Here is a 13514-nt window from a genome sequence, read left to right on the forward strand (position 1 = left end):
TGAATTCATCGTTCAAATTAGGACCCCCCAGCCAGAGTGCACAGAAGTGAATTAACAACAGATAACAGTTACAGGTCAGTAACTGCACAACATCCTCACGCTCTGATTAGCTGAAATACTATACCATTTCAGTATAACTATTAGGTTTACACTGGATGAACTGAAATGTACATATACATTTTTAACATAAAGAGCATAATCTAAATATGTTTGATATTAAATACGTACATGTTTCAGCATAAATCCTGACTAAAATCAGAGTGAGAACAGCTCTGGAAAGGTGATACAAGACTGTCTTTAAACCACCTTCACATACCCTCATATCTGAGAGCAACCTCAGGACAATGCTAAGTTATGCCTCGCTATCCACAGCCCTAGGTGTCTGCATTGGTAGCTGCGATGCTCCAAAGGCATAGGGATGCTCCGATCATTCCCCTTTCCCCAGCAACACCCCGTAGATTGGGGGCAGGAGTGAAGGGTTGTAAAAGTACTACACCAGCTCTGTACCACCCAGGGATTTCCCACAGGAAGGAGAAGATTCAGTGAGTCAGCTAAAACAGCTTTTGGCAGTTTTATGCCATCTGAGTGGCACAAAAGCAGTCGTAGATTAAGCAAAGACATTGGCCAGCAACATATGAAAAATCAATCATCTAGCACCCAATCCTTACAGGCAGTGGTTTGGCAACTCCTATTCTAACTGTTCCTACTGGTGCTCCTTTCAGTGCTTGTACAGCTTCCTCCAGGTTGCCATTTTCCAAGTTGATATCATTGACAAACATCAGCCGATCTCCAGGAAGAAGTCTACCATCTTGTTCAGCAACGCCACCAGGAACCAATGAGCGGATTACAATTACTGTGTTTGCAGGGTCCACTGGGTCCTAATTGAAAACAAAGTGAGGAAACCAGTTCACATGCTTATTTTTAATTCATAAAAAGTTACCTAAGCTGTATGGGCCAACTCCCGAGGTCCTGACTCAGTCCCTACTCAGGCAAACTGCAGATGACTTTTCAAAGTGAGCTTATTTCAGCAATGGCTCAGGACACTTTGAAAAGGCCTCTGGATTTGCCCCTATTACTATTTAATAATTTATTTTGATACATAAAAGCACAAATAATTAGTCCTCACATGCGCTGAGTGCTTTTACATCATCTAGTTTCACAGTAAAACTACTGAATCGTGGACTGCACTTCCCAGTGTGGCAAATAATTACATGCCAGCAATTAAAACAAACACCTTCCACAGTAACAACATCTCTCCAGCCCTCAACCTTCTACATGCTCAAAGGCCTGGGGATAAAGGCTTGGAAGGTTAATACATCTGGGCTCTGATGGACCAAAGGGTTTATTTAGAGACTCCTTGCAGCTCGTAGTACGTGATCTCACTCAGTCATGAAGGGACTTTATAATAAGAGAGGATCCCTTATATGTACATGAGACAGACATTTTAATAGGGATCGACACATACCATTGTAAGGTAAGTTTATAAAGCACTTTATAAACAATGTAATACAAAAAGAGTAAAGTTTGCTTTTAACACTTAAAAAATATAATCCCCACTCCCTGACACACACATTTTAATTAAACATACTGTGATCAAAGACCAAGAACTGGAACTTAATCTCTATAACAAATTCTACCGTATCAGAGTTACATACGTTTGCATAATATGGCACAGAAACTCACAAGGACCATAGTTAGAACATCAGACGTTAATTTTTCACAATATGTTACTTTCATTCCACTGTGCAAGCACAGTAGGATATTACATAATACAGTATAAGCTTTATTAATTCTAAAAGCTTAGTGACTAAAGCCCTAAATTACATAGTGGTACCTAGATCAACACATTTAGCAATTTCAACTTAGATACAGTGGCAACTTTCCTTGCCAATATATTAAGTATTGGAAAAGATGCTAGTTTAGCACTGCAAGCTGTACAACTGAAAATATGGAAATAAGTGACTCGAGAGTTAATATGAAGAAATGACAAGATCCCCGAAAACCCATGGGAATTAGTATGATGTAATAAGGTAGGATCCATGAAACTGGTTAACAATACAGTATAATCAGCGTCTTACAGAGTGTAATGCAAGTAGCATCTCTCTGGAGACATTACTTGAGTGGGCAGTAGCCCTCACAACTTCATCCAAGAACATTTACAACATCATCTGAGATGGGACTGCATTTTACCTGTGTCACACTGAATAGCCTCTCCCCTTTCAAGGAATCTGCTTACAGTTATCAACATTAGGGTTGCTAACTTTCTGACCAAATACAACCGAACACCCTTGCCCTGCCCCTTCTCCGAGGCCTCACCCTGTTCACTGCATTCCCCCCCCTTCCTCTGTCACTCCCTCTCCCCCACCCTTACTCACTCATTCATTTTCAGCAGGAGTGGGAGGGAAAAACCACTCATGCTTATGTAACTGTAACTATAGTCAAAATTAAGAATTAACTGAAAATTTGCTAGAAATAAAGATAAAACTTCCTCCAAATATAAAATATACTGTAAATTTAGCTCATCATTCATATTTCTGAGAGAAAAAAGCATAAATATTGTGAATGACTTTTCCATCTTATACATGAGAACAGTGAATCAATTTCATGAAATCTCCAAGAACTGATAGAGATAAATATGAAATATGTTCACAGTAAATATCAAAATGTTCACAAGAACTGTACATTTCTCTGATAATCTCCAGAATTCAGAATATTCAACTATTACTAGACAATGTAACCTTTATTACATTCCTTAATTGCTCACTACATAAAGAAATACCGTGGAGGGGTATTTTCAAAAGATCCACCCTCTAGCCAACCCATAAGAAATGAAGTGTGGGCATAATTTGCAACTGCAGTTGAGCTCTGGATGCAAACCAGAACACTTGTGCCTCTCAGTACTTAACTGCAGATGCAAATCACATGGTTAGAACCCCTGAATTGTGTGCGCAACTCATTGCACTCAAAGAATAGGAAGAAGCGCCTTTTAAAAACCTAGCCCTCTATGTGAATATTTATTTATTTGGGCTGGATTGATACTCTGTGCTCTTAATATAATAAAAGGAATGAAGAATATAGTTAATGAGATGTCTGAGTAAGACTCAGGAGGAGTATGAACATTTTTATTACCTGCTTACTCTAACATATGAGAATATTGTCTGGTTTGCATTCACCTCGCATATAATGGATGGGATCTACGTTCAATAAAAAATATTTTACCTTCTTCTGCTGAAATAAGGAATATAGATGTTACCTGGTAGTCTAATATGCTAAAGCCAAGTCCCATGCTCCCTTTCTCCAGCTCAACATGTTGTATTTCTGTTTCCCACATTGCCAAAGGAGATCCTTGCACCTCGTCGATATTCTGACCTACATCAGCCATTTCCAAGCCAGTACCCTCTGTCTCTGAGGAGCCAATGACTTCATCAAGGTCTACATGAGACTGGAAAGACAAAGAAAACCCACCAACCCCATAATATTAATGTGGCACATGTCAAATTTCATGAATTACCAGTACCCAAGTGATGCACACCAAAATGGAGATAAAAGCTCAGAGGTTATATTCCATTTTATCTGAGGGTGCTGAGTATCTAGGAAGTGTAACAAACAAAAGTACATAATAAATCTAATACAGAAGGATTAAACATCATTGCTCAAGTGTTTTAATATCAAAGTTATACTTTTAAAGAACAGGGTTCATGCTTGTCATAAAACATGCAAACCCACAGGAAATTGCACTCCCGACATGGGGTATTGTGCATTCAAATAGATTCTTGCATGCAGAATTAATCATTCTCTCTAGCTATCTACATGTTTATACTACATCTATCATCTCAGACTCTTAGAAAAATGTATAGTTCACATCTGCAATCTGCTCCCTGTCTAACTGATTTAATAATATTGACAGAAGAGCACAGAAGCAACAGTATTCATTCCTTTAGTGGAATACAGATGCTTAGCAGTGAGGAGACACATTTTGCTCCATACGCCATATAAGCACAGAATTCAAAATTCATGGTGGATCTCCCTCTACAGAAACTGCCATACACTACTCCAACATACTTAACATACAGATATGCTAAGTGGGTAAAGTTTGCAAACATCGTTTCTGAGGTAATGAATTATGCCTTAACCCACATTCTACCACTGTGGTGTACACAATCAAAAGAAGATGCCACAGTTATGTGGCTATAATGTGCAATACCAGCTGTCTGACTAAGAATGATACCAAATGCAATGGCATCTCAACAGGAGCAAGGCATTCAGATGTAGTACTGAGAGCACTGACAAGAAGTTACTCACATTGTGCAGTAACGAGGGTTCTTTGAGATGTGTCACCCTATGGGTGCTCCCCTGAGGTGCGCTTGCATCCCTGCACTGCTGATTGGAGAAGTTCGGTATCAGTGTCTGTTAGGCCTGTACATGCGCTGTCCCTCCTCGTGCTGTGCCACGAAGACAGACAGCGCACGGGAGGTAACCCCACTCAGTTCCACCTCCACCACAGAGTCATTGACAAGAGCTCTGAAGCAGAGGGGAGGGGGTGGGTTGTGGAGGACCCATAGGGACACACTGTGATGGTTAGAAACCTCTGTCTAATTTCAAGCCTAAACTTGTTGACATCCAGTTTATATCATTTGTTCTTGTGTCAACACTGGTGCTTAACTCAAATAACTCCTCTCCCTCTTTGGTAATTATCTCTCTGATGTATTTACAGAGAGCAAATCACATCTCCCCTCAGCCTTCAACTGATTAGGCTAAACAAGCCAAGCTCCTCTCATAAGCTAAGTTTTCCATTACTCTGATCATCCCAGTGGCCCTTCTCTGCACCTGATCCAGTTTGAATTCATCTTTCTAAAACATGGGAGGCCAGAATTGCACACAGTTTTCCAGATGAGGTCTCATTAGCGCCTTGTTTAATGGTACTAACACCTCCCTGTCTCTACTGGAAATATCTTGCCTGATGCATGCTAAGATGGCATTAGCCTATTTCATGGCCACATCACATTGCTGGCTAATAGTCATCCTGTGATTGACCAATGCATCTAGGTCTTTCTCCTCCTCAGTCACTTCCAACTGACACATCCTCAGCTTATAACAACAAGAATTTTGTTAGTCCCTAAGTGCATGACCTTGCACTTAGCACTATTAAATTTTATCCCATTTTTATTACTCCAGTTTTTAAGATCCTCCAGATCTTGTATGATATTTTGGTCCTCTTCCATATTGGTTATACCCCAACTTTGGGTCATCTGTGAATTTTATTAGCATAGTCCTCCTTTTTGTGCCAAGGTCATGAATGAAAATGTTAAATAAGATTGGTCCCAAGACCAGTCCCGGAGGAACTCCACTAGTTAACTCCCTTCAGCCTGACAGTTCATCTTTCAATATGACCCATTGTAGTCTCCCCTTTGACCAGTTCCTTATCTACCTTTCAATTCCCATATTAATCCCCATCTTCTCCAATTTAACTAATAATTTCACATGTGGAACCAAATCAAATACCTTACAGAAATTCAGGCAGATTAGATCGATTGCATTTCCTTTGACTAAAAAAAAGTTATCATCTCAAAGAAGGAGATCAGGTTCGTCTGGCACGATCTACCTTTTCTAAAAACCACACCATAATTACTGCTTACATCTATGTCTTAACTACTTTCTTTTGTTCCAAGACCTTGCATACAACTGAGATCAAACTAACAGGCCTGTAGTTCCATGGATCTTTTCCCACTTTCTTAAAAATAGGTTCTATACTAGCAATTCTCCAGTCATAGGGTACAACCCCTGAATTTACAAATTCACTAAAAAAATCCTTGCTATGGAGTTTCTCAGACCTTGATTCTGGAATTTTTCCTCCACCAGGAATCAAATGGAGATTATGTCCATTTCTCTTAGGGCACGATTAAGGGTATGATTCTGTCATGGAGGCTGCGGATTCCATGAGTTTCTGGGACCTCTGTGACTTCTTCTGTGGTGGCCAGCCTCAGGGCCGCCAGAGCAGCTGGCCAGCGATTGGCCCAGGGCCAGAGCAGCAGCTCCAGGACTGAAGCAACAGCCATGGTTGGGTCAACATCCCCCCCACACACTCAGGGCAGGAGTAGTGGCAGGACTAGAACAGCTGCTGGAGGTCAAGCCCTGGCAGCGCTCCAACTGTTAGTTTCCCCCACGCTATTTTTTTAGTAAAAGTCACAGAGAGGTTGTGGGCTTCTGTGAATTTTTGTTTATTGCCCACGACCTGTCTCTGACTTTTACTGAAAACACCCGTAACAAAATCTTAACCTTAGGCATGATGCAAGGCAATCACTTCTTTTGCATTAATCGGAGCTGGTGAGTTGGTATATGGTTTGAGGGAAAGTTTGAACTTTTCCATCACTAATTTAAAACCATAATGGTCTTTCAAATCTTTGTACATGAAATCTTGTTGGTTTATAATAAGGTACATTTTAAAATAAAAATAAATAAATGAGGTGCTACTTTTTAAGTTTACAGCAGTACCTTTTCTGTGAGCTGAACCTCCGAGAGGGTCAGATTGTCCAACTCTGACTGACTGACAGGGGGAGCAATGGGACGGCAGCAGACCATTGTCACCTTGATAGGCAGCTCTTTTAAAATATTTACCACATCCTTGTGATTTTCCCCAAGCAAAGATATTTCATTCACCTGGGGAAAAACAGAACAAAACACATTCAGCAGAAATACAAAGAATAAAAATGAGAATAAACTTGTTAGCATGGATTTACAGATTCTATGGCCAGAAAGGACTACTCTGATCATCTAGACTGACCTCATACATAACAGAGATCATAAAACATTCCTGAAATATCAGTTGAACTAGAAATACTCTTTTAGAAAAGCACGCAAACGTGATTTTAAAATTGCCAGTGATGGAGAACTCACCCCAATCCTTGGTAGATTGTTCCAATGGTTTGTGAATCTGGCCCTTTTTAAAGCAAGCAAGCAGGGGGAAGCAGGTGAAGGAGGCAGAGAGAGAGGGCGAGAGAGACACGCACGACCACTTGTACTTAAGCTACTACTAATTTATAGTTACGTAATCAATAATTCTTTATCCATCAGGATGAAGTCTAACATAGAATTCTCTCCCTTCCCCCCCATGTTGGACACAACACTTCTTGAGTTAGGAAACTCACCTATAATATGTAGAAATAGCAAGGATGTTTTAATATGTCATTCAGTTTGAAGTTCCCCATGATCACACAGCTTTTCTTCCTATACAGGTAGGCCCCTAAGGAGCCAGTCATCCTGTTCCCTAGAGTGATTTAGCGGTCTGTGGCAAGACTCAGTTAGTACCCCATGTGCTTTATCTCTTAGAACACTGATCCATAAGCATTCAAAATCATTTTCTTCTGAGTTGTCAGTGACTCAAACAGGTAATGCCATTTTTGACACAGAGTGTCATTCCGCTACCCCTTTTGCTTACTCAATCCCTCCTAAATAGGTTATAAACATTGATTTTAATATTCTAGTCAAGCAAATCATCCCACCAGGTTTCAGTAATACCAGCTAGATTGAATTGATGCACACAGATGAGCAATTCTGATTCCTCTTGTTTGTTACCCAAGCTCCCAGCATCAGTCTACAGCCAATTAAAGAATTTCTTCTCTCACTTCCTTTGGTTTTTTGATTTGTGCACAAATAAATCAATATAGGACCCAATCCTGCTTCTACGAAAGTCCATTGAGCAGGCTCAGATCCAAAATAAGTTTTAAACTGAATAGTCAAAAGTGGGTAATGAGTTTGGTCATTTCATAAAAAAACATGTATTCACATCACAAACCACCATAAATTTTAGCTTGAATGGGACTATTCTCTGAAGAGAGCCGTCCAGGAAAGGAAAAGAAAAGACAGACCAGGTAAAGACTGAACAACATTATCAGAGCTAGGTAGGAACAGTAACATTATGTATGGACCAAGATGAATCTTATTGTTCTCTTGCCTTCATGAAAACCAAACTTACACCAATTTTTTAAAATTACGTTTTGACTAAATCCAAAATTTTTGTACACTTCTTGACCCATTACATACTGTACCTTTGAAAATTCAACTAGTAGCTGCTCATTTTTTTATTATTTAATTTAATTTAATTTAAAGAACTGTGTGTTATAAGAGATGTGAGAAATTAGGCCATCTTTTCAGGACCTTGCTATATAAAGGAGCAAAGATAAAGTGGGAATTCTCCCTTACTTCCAGGAGTTCATCTCCACTGAACAACTTGCCACATCGTCCAACTGGCCCTTCTGGTAAAACAGATCGGATGAAATGATGTCCCACGGCAGCTTCCAAGCTTATCCCTAACCCGCTGCTTTCACTAAATTTGTTAACTTCAGCCACCTAAAAAGATTGAGAAAGAGAGAGTTATTTTTCAGTCAAATTCACACACAAAGAAGCAGTAGTTTTAGAAGGGAAATATAAGACTTGCCAGATATATTCTGCTTTTAAATTACAAGTTCACTCATTTGAAAGAGCATCTTTGCTCATTCGTTTTACATCAAACACAAGATGGAATCACAACAGATGCTGAAAGGAAGCAGCCAGCTGTAACTTCCCATTCTACTTAGAGGACTACAACTGCTGGTAGCAAAGACTACCCTATAGATAAAAGGTATCCAGGGGGAACTCCAAACAAATGGAATGAAGGCTAAAATCAAAGGGCTCAATCCAGCAGAAATTATGCAGCTGCAAAGGCTATTACAGTTTTTTTTAAAAGGAATGTCTTCTATGCTTGCAGTGTTGTTGTAGCTGTGTTGGTCCCAGGATATGAGAGACAGAGAGAAGACGGGTGAGGTAATATCTTTTATTGAACCAACTTATGCTGTTGAAGAGACAAGCTTTCGGGCTCCACAGAGCTTTCCCCAAACCCAAAGGACAACTCTTTGGAGCTTGAAAGCTGGTTCAATAAAATATATTTCCTCATCCGCCTTGTCTCTCTCAGGTCTTCTACACAACAGACATGGATTCACAATTAGCTGTTCCACACAGACACTTCCCTACCGGAGCTCTCAAGCAGAGTGTGGCTGCACGTGGGATGCCACACAAGTCTGTAAAATGAAATTTACTATGTTTGTAGATTGCCAGCTCTACTAGTCAGTGAATAGGGGTGGAGAGATTGGAGCCATGGCCCTACCTCCCACTGCCCTGCATGCTCCTTTAGGGTGCTGCATATTTCCAGGGAGTACAGAGGAGAAAAGGCTTTGTAATTTCCTGAGCACAGAAACTGAAATTTTGCCTACCCCTACACTGCCCGCACAAGAGCTGAGGCTCTTTCCACCTAAATTCAGTACATACCGGTACTATTTTCACAATTGCATATACAAATAGTGGAACTGCTTGTACTAATGGACTGTTACATAAGTACCTGGTCATTATCACACAAAATTACCCCTTTAGCTTGTACACATGCAGTCACTGTACATAAAAATTAGATTGCAATAGCGCACACGTTTTAGAGTGTATACTTGTGGGCGTGCACTTTTGAAAAATCAATCCCGTCATTGAGTGTGTTTTCATTGTTTATTATAAATGCCTCATGCAGTAGTTTGATCATTATACCAATCAAAACAATTCACTCATTACATAGAGTTGATGGAAGGTCCTAAGTAGAGTTGAGTGAATATGATTGTTCACTTCAGTGACTGATCAAAAATCTGAAACAAATATGGTTCGTTTTGAACCAAAACTGTATATTTTCATTTTTTCTTACCAACATGAAAACCTTTTATTCAGGTTGAACAAAATATCTGGAATGCTGATTTGAAATGATATGTTCAAAATGAAATGACGTTTCATTTCCAAAATACTGTTTTGAAATGAAGTGTAAAAGGGTTTGTTCAATATATCAAAGCATTTTGACACTTCCGAATTTTTATTTTGCATTTGGCCAAAATTATTCACTAAATTTGTGAATTGTTTTAGCACCCAAAAAATCCATCGTAAATTTGCTCAGAAGCCTGCGCTTATTTTTTTGCTTGTCTGGCTTACTGCATAAAAATGTATTTAGGAGAAAAATTACATCTTTACATTCAGCACTTAAAATGAAAAAACCACACATTTCATGAGTCAGTAGTTTAAAATGCACACACAAAAATGGAAAATTGAATGCAGTAAACGTTATAGGTAAGCACTATAAAGAACATTTAATAGTAATAATTAGGGTTTACATACCACTATCTCATAATTTGTACCCATAATCCTCTGCCATTTATTCTGCAATAGTGCTTCTCCTGTGGAAGTTAGCTGGAAACCTAGAAGTTGTATTGAGATTACTACAATGAAAACCTGACAATCTTATTTCTATAGTGAGTAAAGTACCTGGACTGTGGCAAGACTTGCACACTATTCCATAATACTGAAAATACTATCATACATTATTTAAAAGTGCAACATACGTTTCCTCCCCAGTTTTAGATTTAGCATACAGGAACATTAACAATTTTAACGTGGAAAAAGGGTTGGAAATACGGTTTGCTCCATTACAGCTTTAGAATTCCACCTGCAGCACACAAACATTTTGTCTATATAATATACTTTTCAAATTATTTTTAATACTACTTATACTATTTGTTTCTATCGCTACCCTTAGTAATATATTCAAACATTACACACTTGCAGAGTGAAGCGCTCACACTAAAATTCCTTTAGAAAAACATCTTTTTAGCTTACTTTTGGGTCTCTCTCTTTTTTATATTTAATACTAGCCCAAATAGCCTTCAACCCCTACTAACCCTTATTCCATTCAGTGCTGTGTATGCTTCAAGGAGCTTCTTTCAATTCCTTTCTTCCAAAAAATGCAGTCCTCACTTATCTGACTTTCCTGAATAACTAAGACCCTGGGGGTCTCTCTGGTTACCTTCTACTGTGCCATCCCCATTTCTATTAATGGAGAAACTGCAAGTACCTTCTACCTTTTTATAACATAACCCACTTCTTTGAACTGTGAGGTAAAGATTGTAACAGTGGTAGCTCTAAATGCTTTTACCTATTACACTGATGTACACTTTCAGTTTAATAAAAATCATATTATATCATAGGTAGGTCTAAATTATACTATTGCATGCTGATGTAAAATGAAAACTGGTAACAGTAAGATACAGTATAAAGCTTTAAATATATGCTTTTCCCAAACACATGAAGTCCAAACAAAAAGCTAGAAGTATAGGTCAGAAAAAGTCATAAGGATGACTCCTGGGGCCAAATATTCAAAAGTGCCTCAATCCAACCTCAAAATGTGGAGGGACAAGTTAGAAGCATGCCCCAAATGTATGAGTCTCTCTCTCTCATACACACACACACAGCATGTGTGCCAGTTCGATGTTTAGATACCTAAGGTGCTGATACTACAAACTGCTCCTTGTGAGCAGGCCCCTGTGTGAATGTTGAGCAGCTTATATGACAAGAGTCTAAGTACCCAATTCACACACATGAATCTGAGTTTTCAAGCCTTCAGAATTGGGAGCACACATTTAGAGGCCGCTTTTGAAACTGTGGTCCCTAGAGGGCAGTGGAAGAATGAAATCCCGAAGTCAAATTTTCTTCATAAAAAGAGAAAAAACATACATCAGAGGTCATGGGAACAACAAAGGCTTTATTAGAAAAGAAGTGGGGGGGAGAGAAGAGAAGAATGCTGTGAGAAACAATCGTGCTAGGCAAGGCAGTAAACTCCAGTCACTCTAACATAATATGAAGTTTATATGCAACTGAAAACTACAAAGAAATAGCAGGTCTCTATTGTTCATTTTTTCTCATTTAAATTGATTCAATTCTAGAAAGGGAAACAACAGTGTTTAGATAAAAGAGCTAACAGATACAGACATGGAGAGTCGGATTCTCATGATGATACTGACACAAACCAATGAGAACCAAGAATGACCAAGCAAAAGCCACAATATCAAAGCTACAAAGATTGATTTGTTAGTACAATACTAAGAACAAATTCTCCAAACATGGGTGCTAATGACAGGCTCATGTCAAAATCCCAGCTTTAGTTGCCTAACAGAGCTAGGTTCTCAACTCTCACCAACTTTCAATGGGAACTGGCTCTCTAATTCCCTCAGGCTACTTTTAAAATCCCAGCTCTAGTCTATATTTAGGTACTTAAATAAAAAAATAAGGCCATTTATTTAGATGTCCACTGGTACTCAAGTTTGAAATATTTTCCCAAGATCAGAAGACTCAGTTGGGAACGAAGCATCTGAGTGGAACCTCTTAAAAATAAATAAATGAATACATTTGATCATCTATCTAGAATGACGGAAAGCAGCTGACAGAGAACTCAGAAAAATAGTAAATTAATTTAGAGAACTAGCTGGGATGGCATTTTTCAGCTGCTCTCTAGGTATGGAATGTACAGAACATTTATATGCCAATCAAGAAACTGTAAGAGCACGGTATTAGATAATATATCCTTCCATAGCACATCAATGAGACGTAGCAGCTCAAGAGACAGGAGGAATGGAAGATAGAAAATAAGAATTTCAGGAAAGAGAACAGGAAAGTCACAGTGTTCCAATGAGCAAGAAGTGTCTCAATTTCAAATACTATCAGAGAATAGAGACCACCAAAATAAAGGCAGTTTAGGAGATATATCACAAAGAAGTCTATCACAAGAATTACAAGTGTTGGATGGTCACAGAGGATTGGAATGAAAATGCTTAACATGGAAAATAAAAAATTTAATGAGTAAGACCAACTGGAATTAGTTTACTAAACTAAAAGGATATTTGCCAAAGCAAAACTGCTCACATTTCGCCTTAAACACTGAGATATACATCTTAGTCTTAACTATATACAATTACACTCAATGACAATACTTGCTTTCATACAACCAGATTTTGGAAACTCTCTTCTGGGTTTGGTTACTTCCATTGTCCACCTGTATAATCTGAAACATGTACTGGGGAACCTGTACAAAATGACTGCTTTTTATGTAAGCACATACCAGTGCATTTCCACAGGAAAAATGCTATTGAATATTAAGAACCTGATTCTTGTTGTTTACTGTCCTCTCCAATGTGTACCACACCAGCACTGCACGGCAGTGGTGGAGATCCCTGCTCTCTTTCACACTGTTCTGGAAAAGAAGAAGAAGATCCTCAGCCATTCTATGCATTTTAATGCTCATCAAGATCTCTGTCATGCCATCCTGTAAGGTGCTAAGTGACAAAGCTACTTGGGTCTCAATGCCTTGTAGGGTCTGGCTCTGTACTGCAGTGTTGAAGAAATGGTTGCAGGATGTGGTGCATTTAAAAAGAAGTTTTGTTTTCTTTTAAATGTTGTGTTTTATGACAAGTTTTCAGGAAGAAAGAAAGAAAGAAAGAAAGAAAGAAAGAAAGAAAGAAAGAAAGAAAGAAAGAAAGAAAGAAAGAAAGAAAGAAAGAAAGAAAGAAAGAAAGATGCTAGATCCATTATTGTTATTTGGAGGTATAACGACATGATTGCTGGATACTGAGGAAATGCAACTCTCATTAACATTCATCTACCAATTCTTATTTTTCTGTCAAGGT

General features: G+C 38.7%; 1 protein-coding gene across 17 annotated transcripts in view; it reads right to left on the minus strand.

Annotated features, from left to right (window-relative positions):
* Positions 1–13514, minus strand: part of MPDZ (multiple PDZ domain crumbs cell polarity complex component) — a 134249-nt gene that overhangs the window by 80108 nt on the left and 40627 nt on the right. For 16 of the 17 annotated variants that reach the window (XM_073345394.2, XM_073345411.2, XM_073345409.2 and 13 more), the window contains exons 12-17: positions 12992–13081; positions 10177–10256; positions 8200–8346; positions 6493–6657; positions 3254–3442; positions 669–878 (exon numbers count right to left, since the gene is read on the minus strand). In XM_073345394.2, coding sequence (XP_073201495.1) covers positions 669–878; positions 3254–3442; positions 6493–6657; positions 8200–8346; positions 10177–10256; positions 12992–13081 — 881 coding nt within the window. The remainder of the gene's footprint in view (positions 1–668; positions 879–3253; positions 3443–6492; positions 6658–8199; positions 8347–10176; positions 10257–12991; positions 13082–13514) is intronic. The other variant, XM_073345403.2, reaches the window with a different exon arrangement.

This window comes from Lepidochelys kempii, chromosome 5, assembly GCF_965140285.1.
Source record: "Lepidochelys kempii isolate rLepKem1 chromosome 5, rLepKem1.hap1, whole genome shotgun sequence".
NCBI classification, from domain to species: domain Eukaryota; kingdom Metazoa; phylum Chordata; order Testudines; family Cheloniidae; genus Lepidochelys; species Lepidochelys kempii.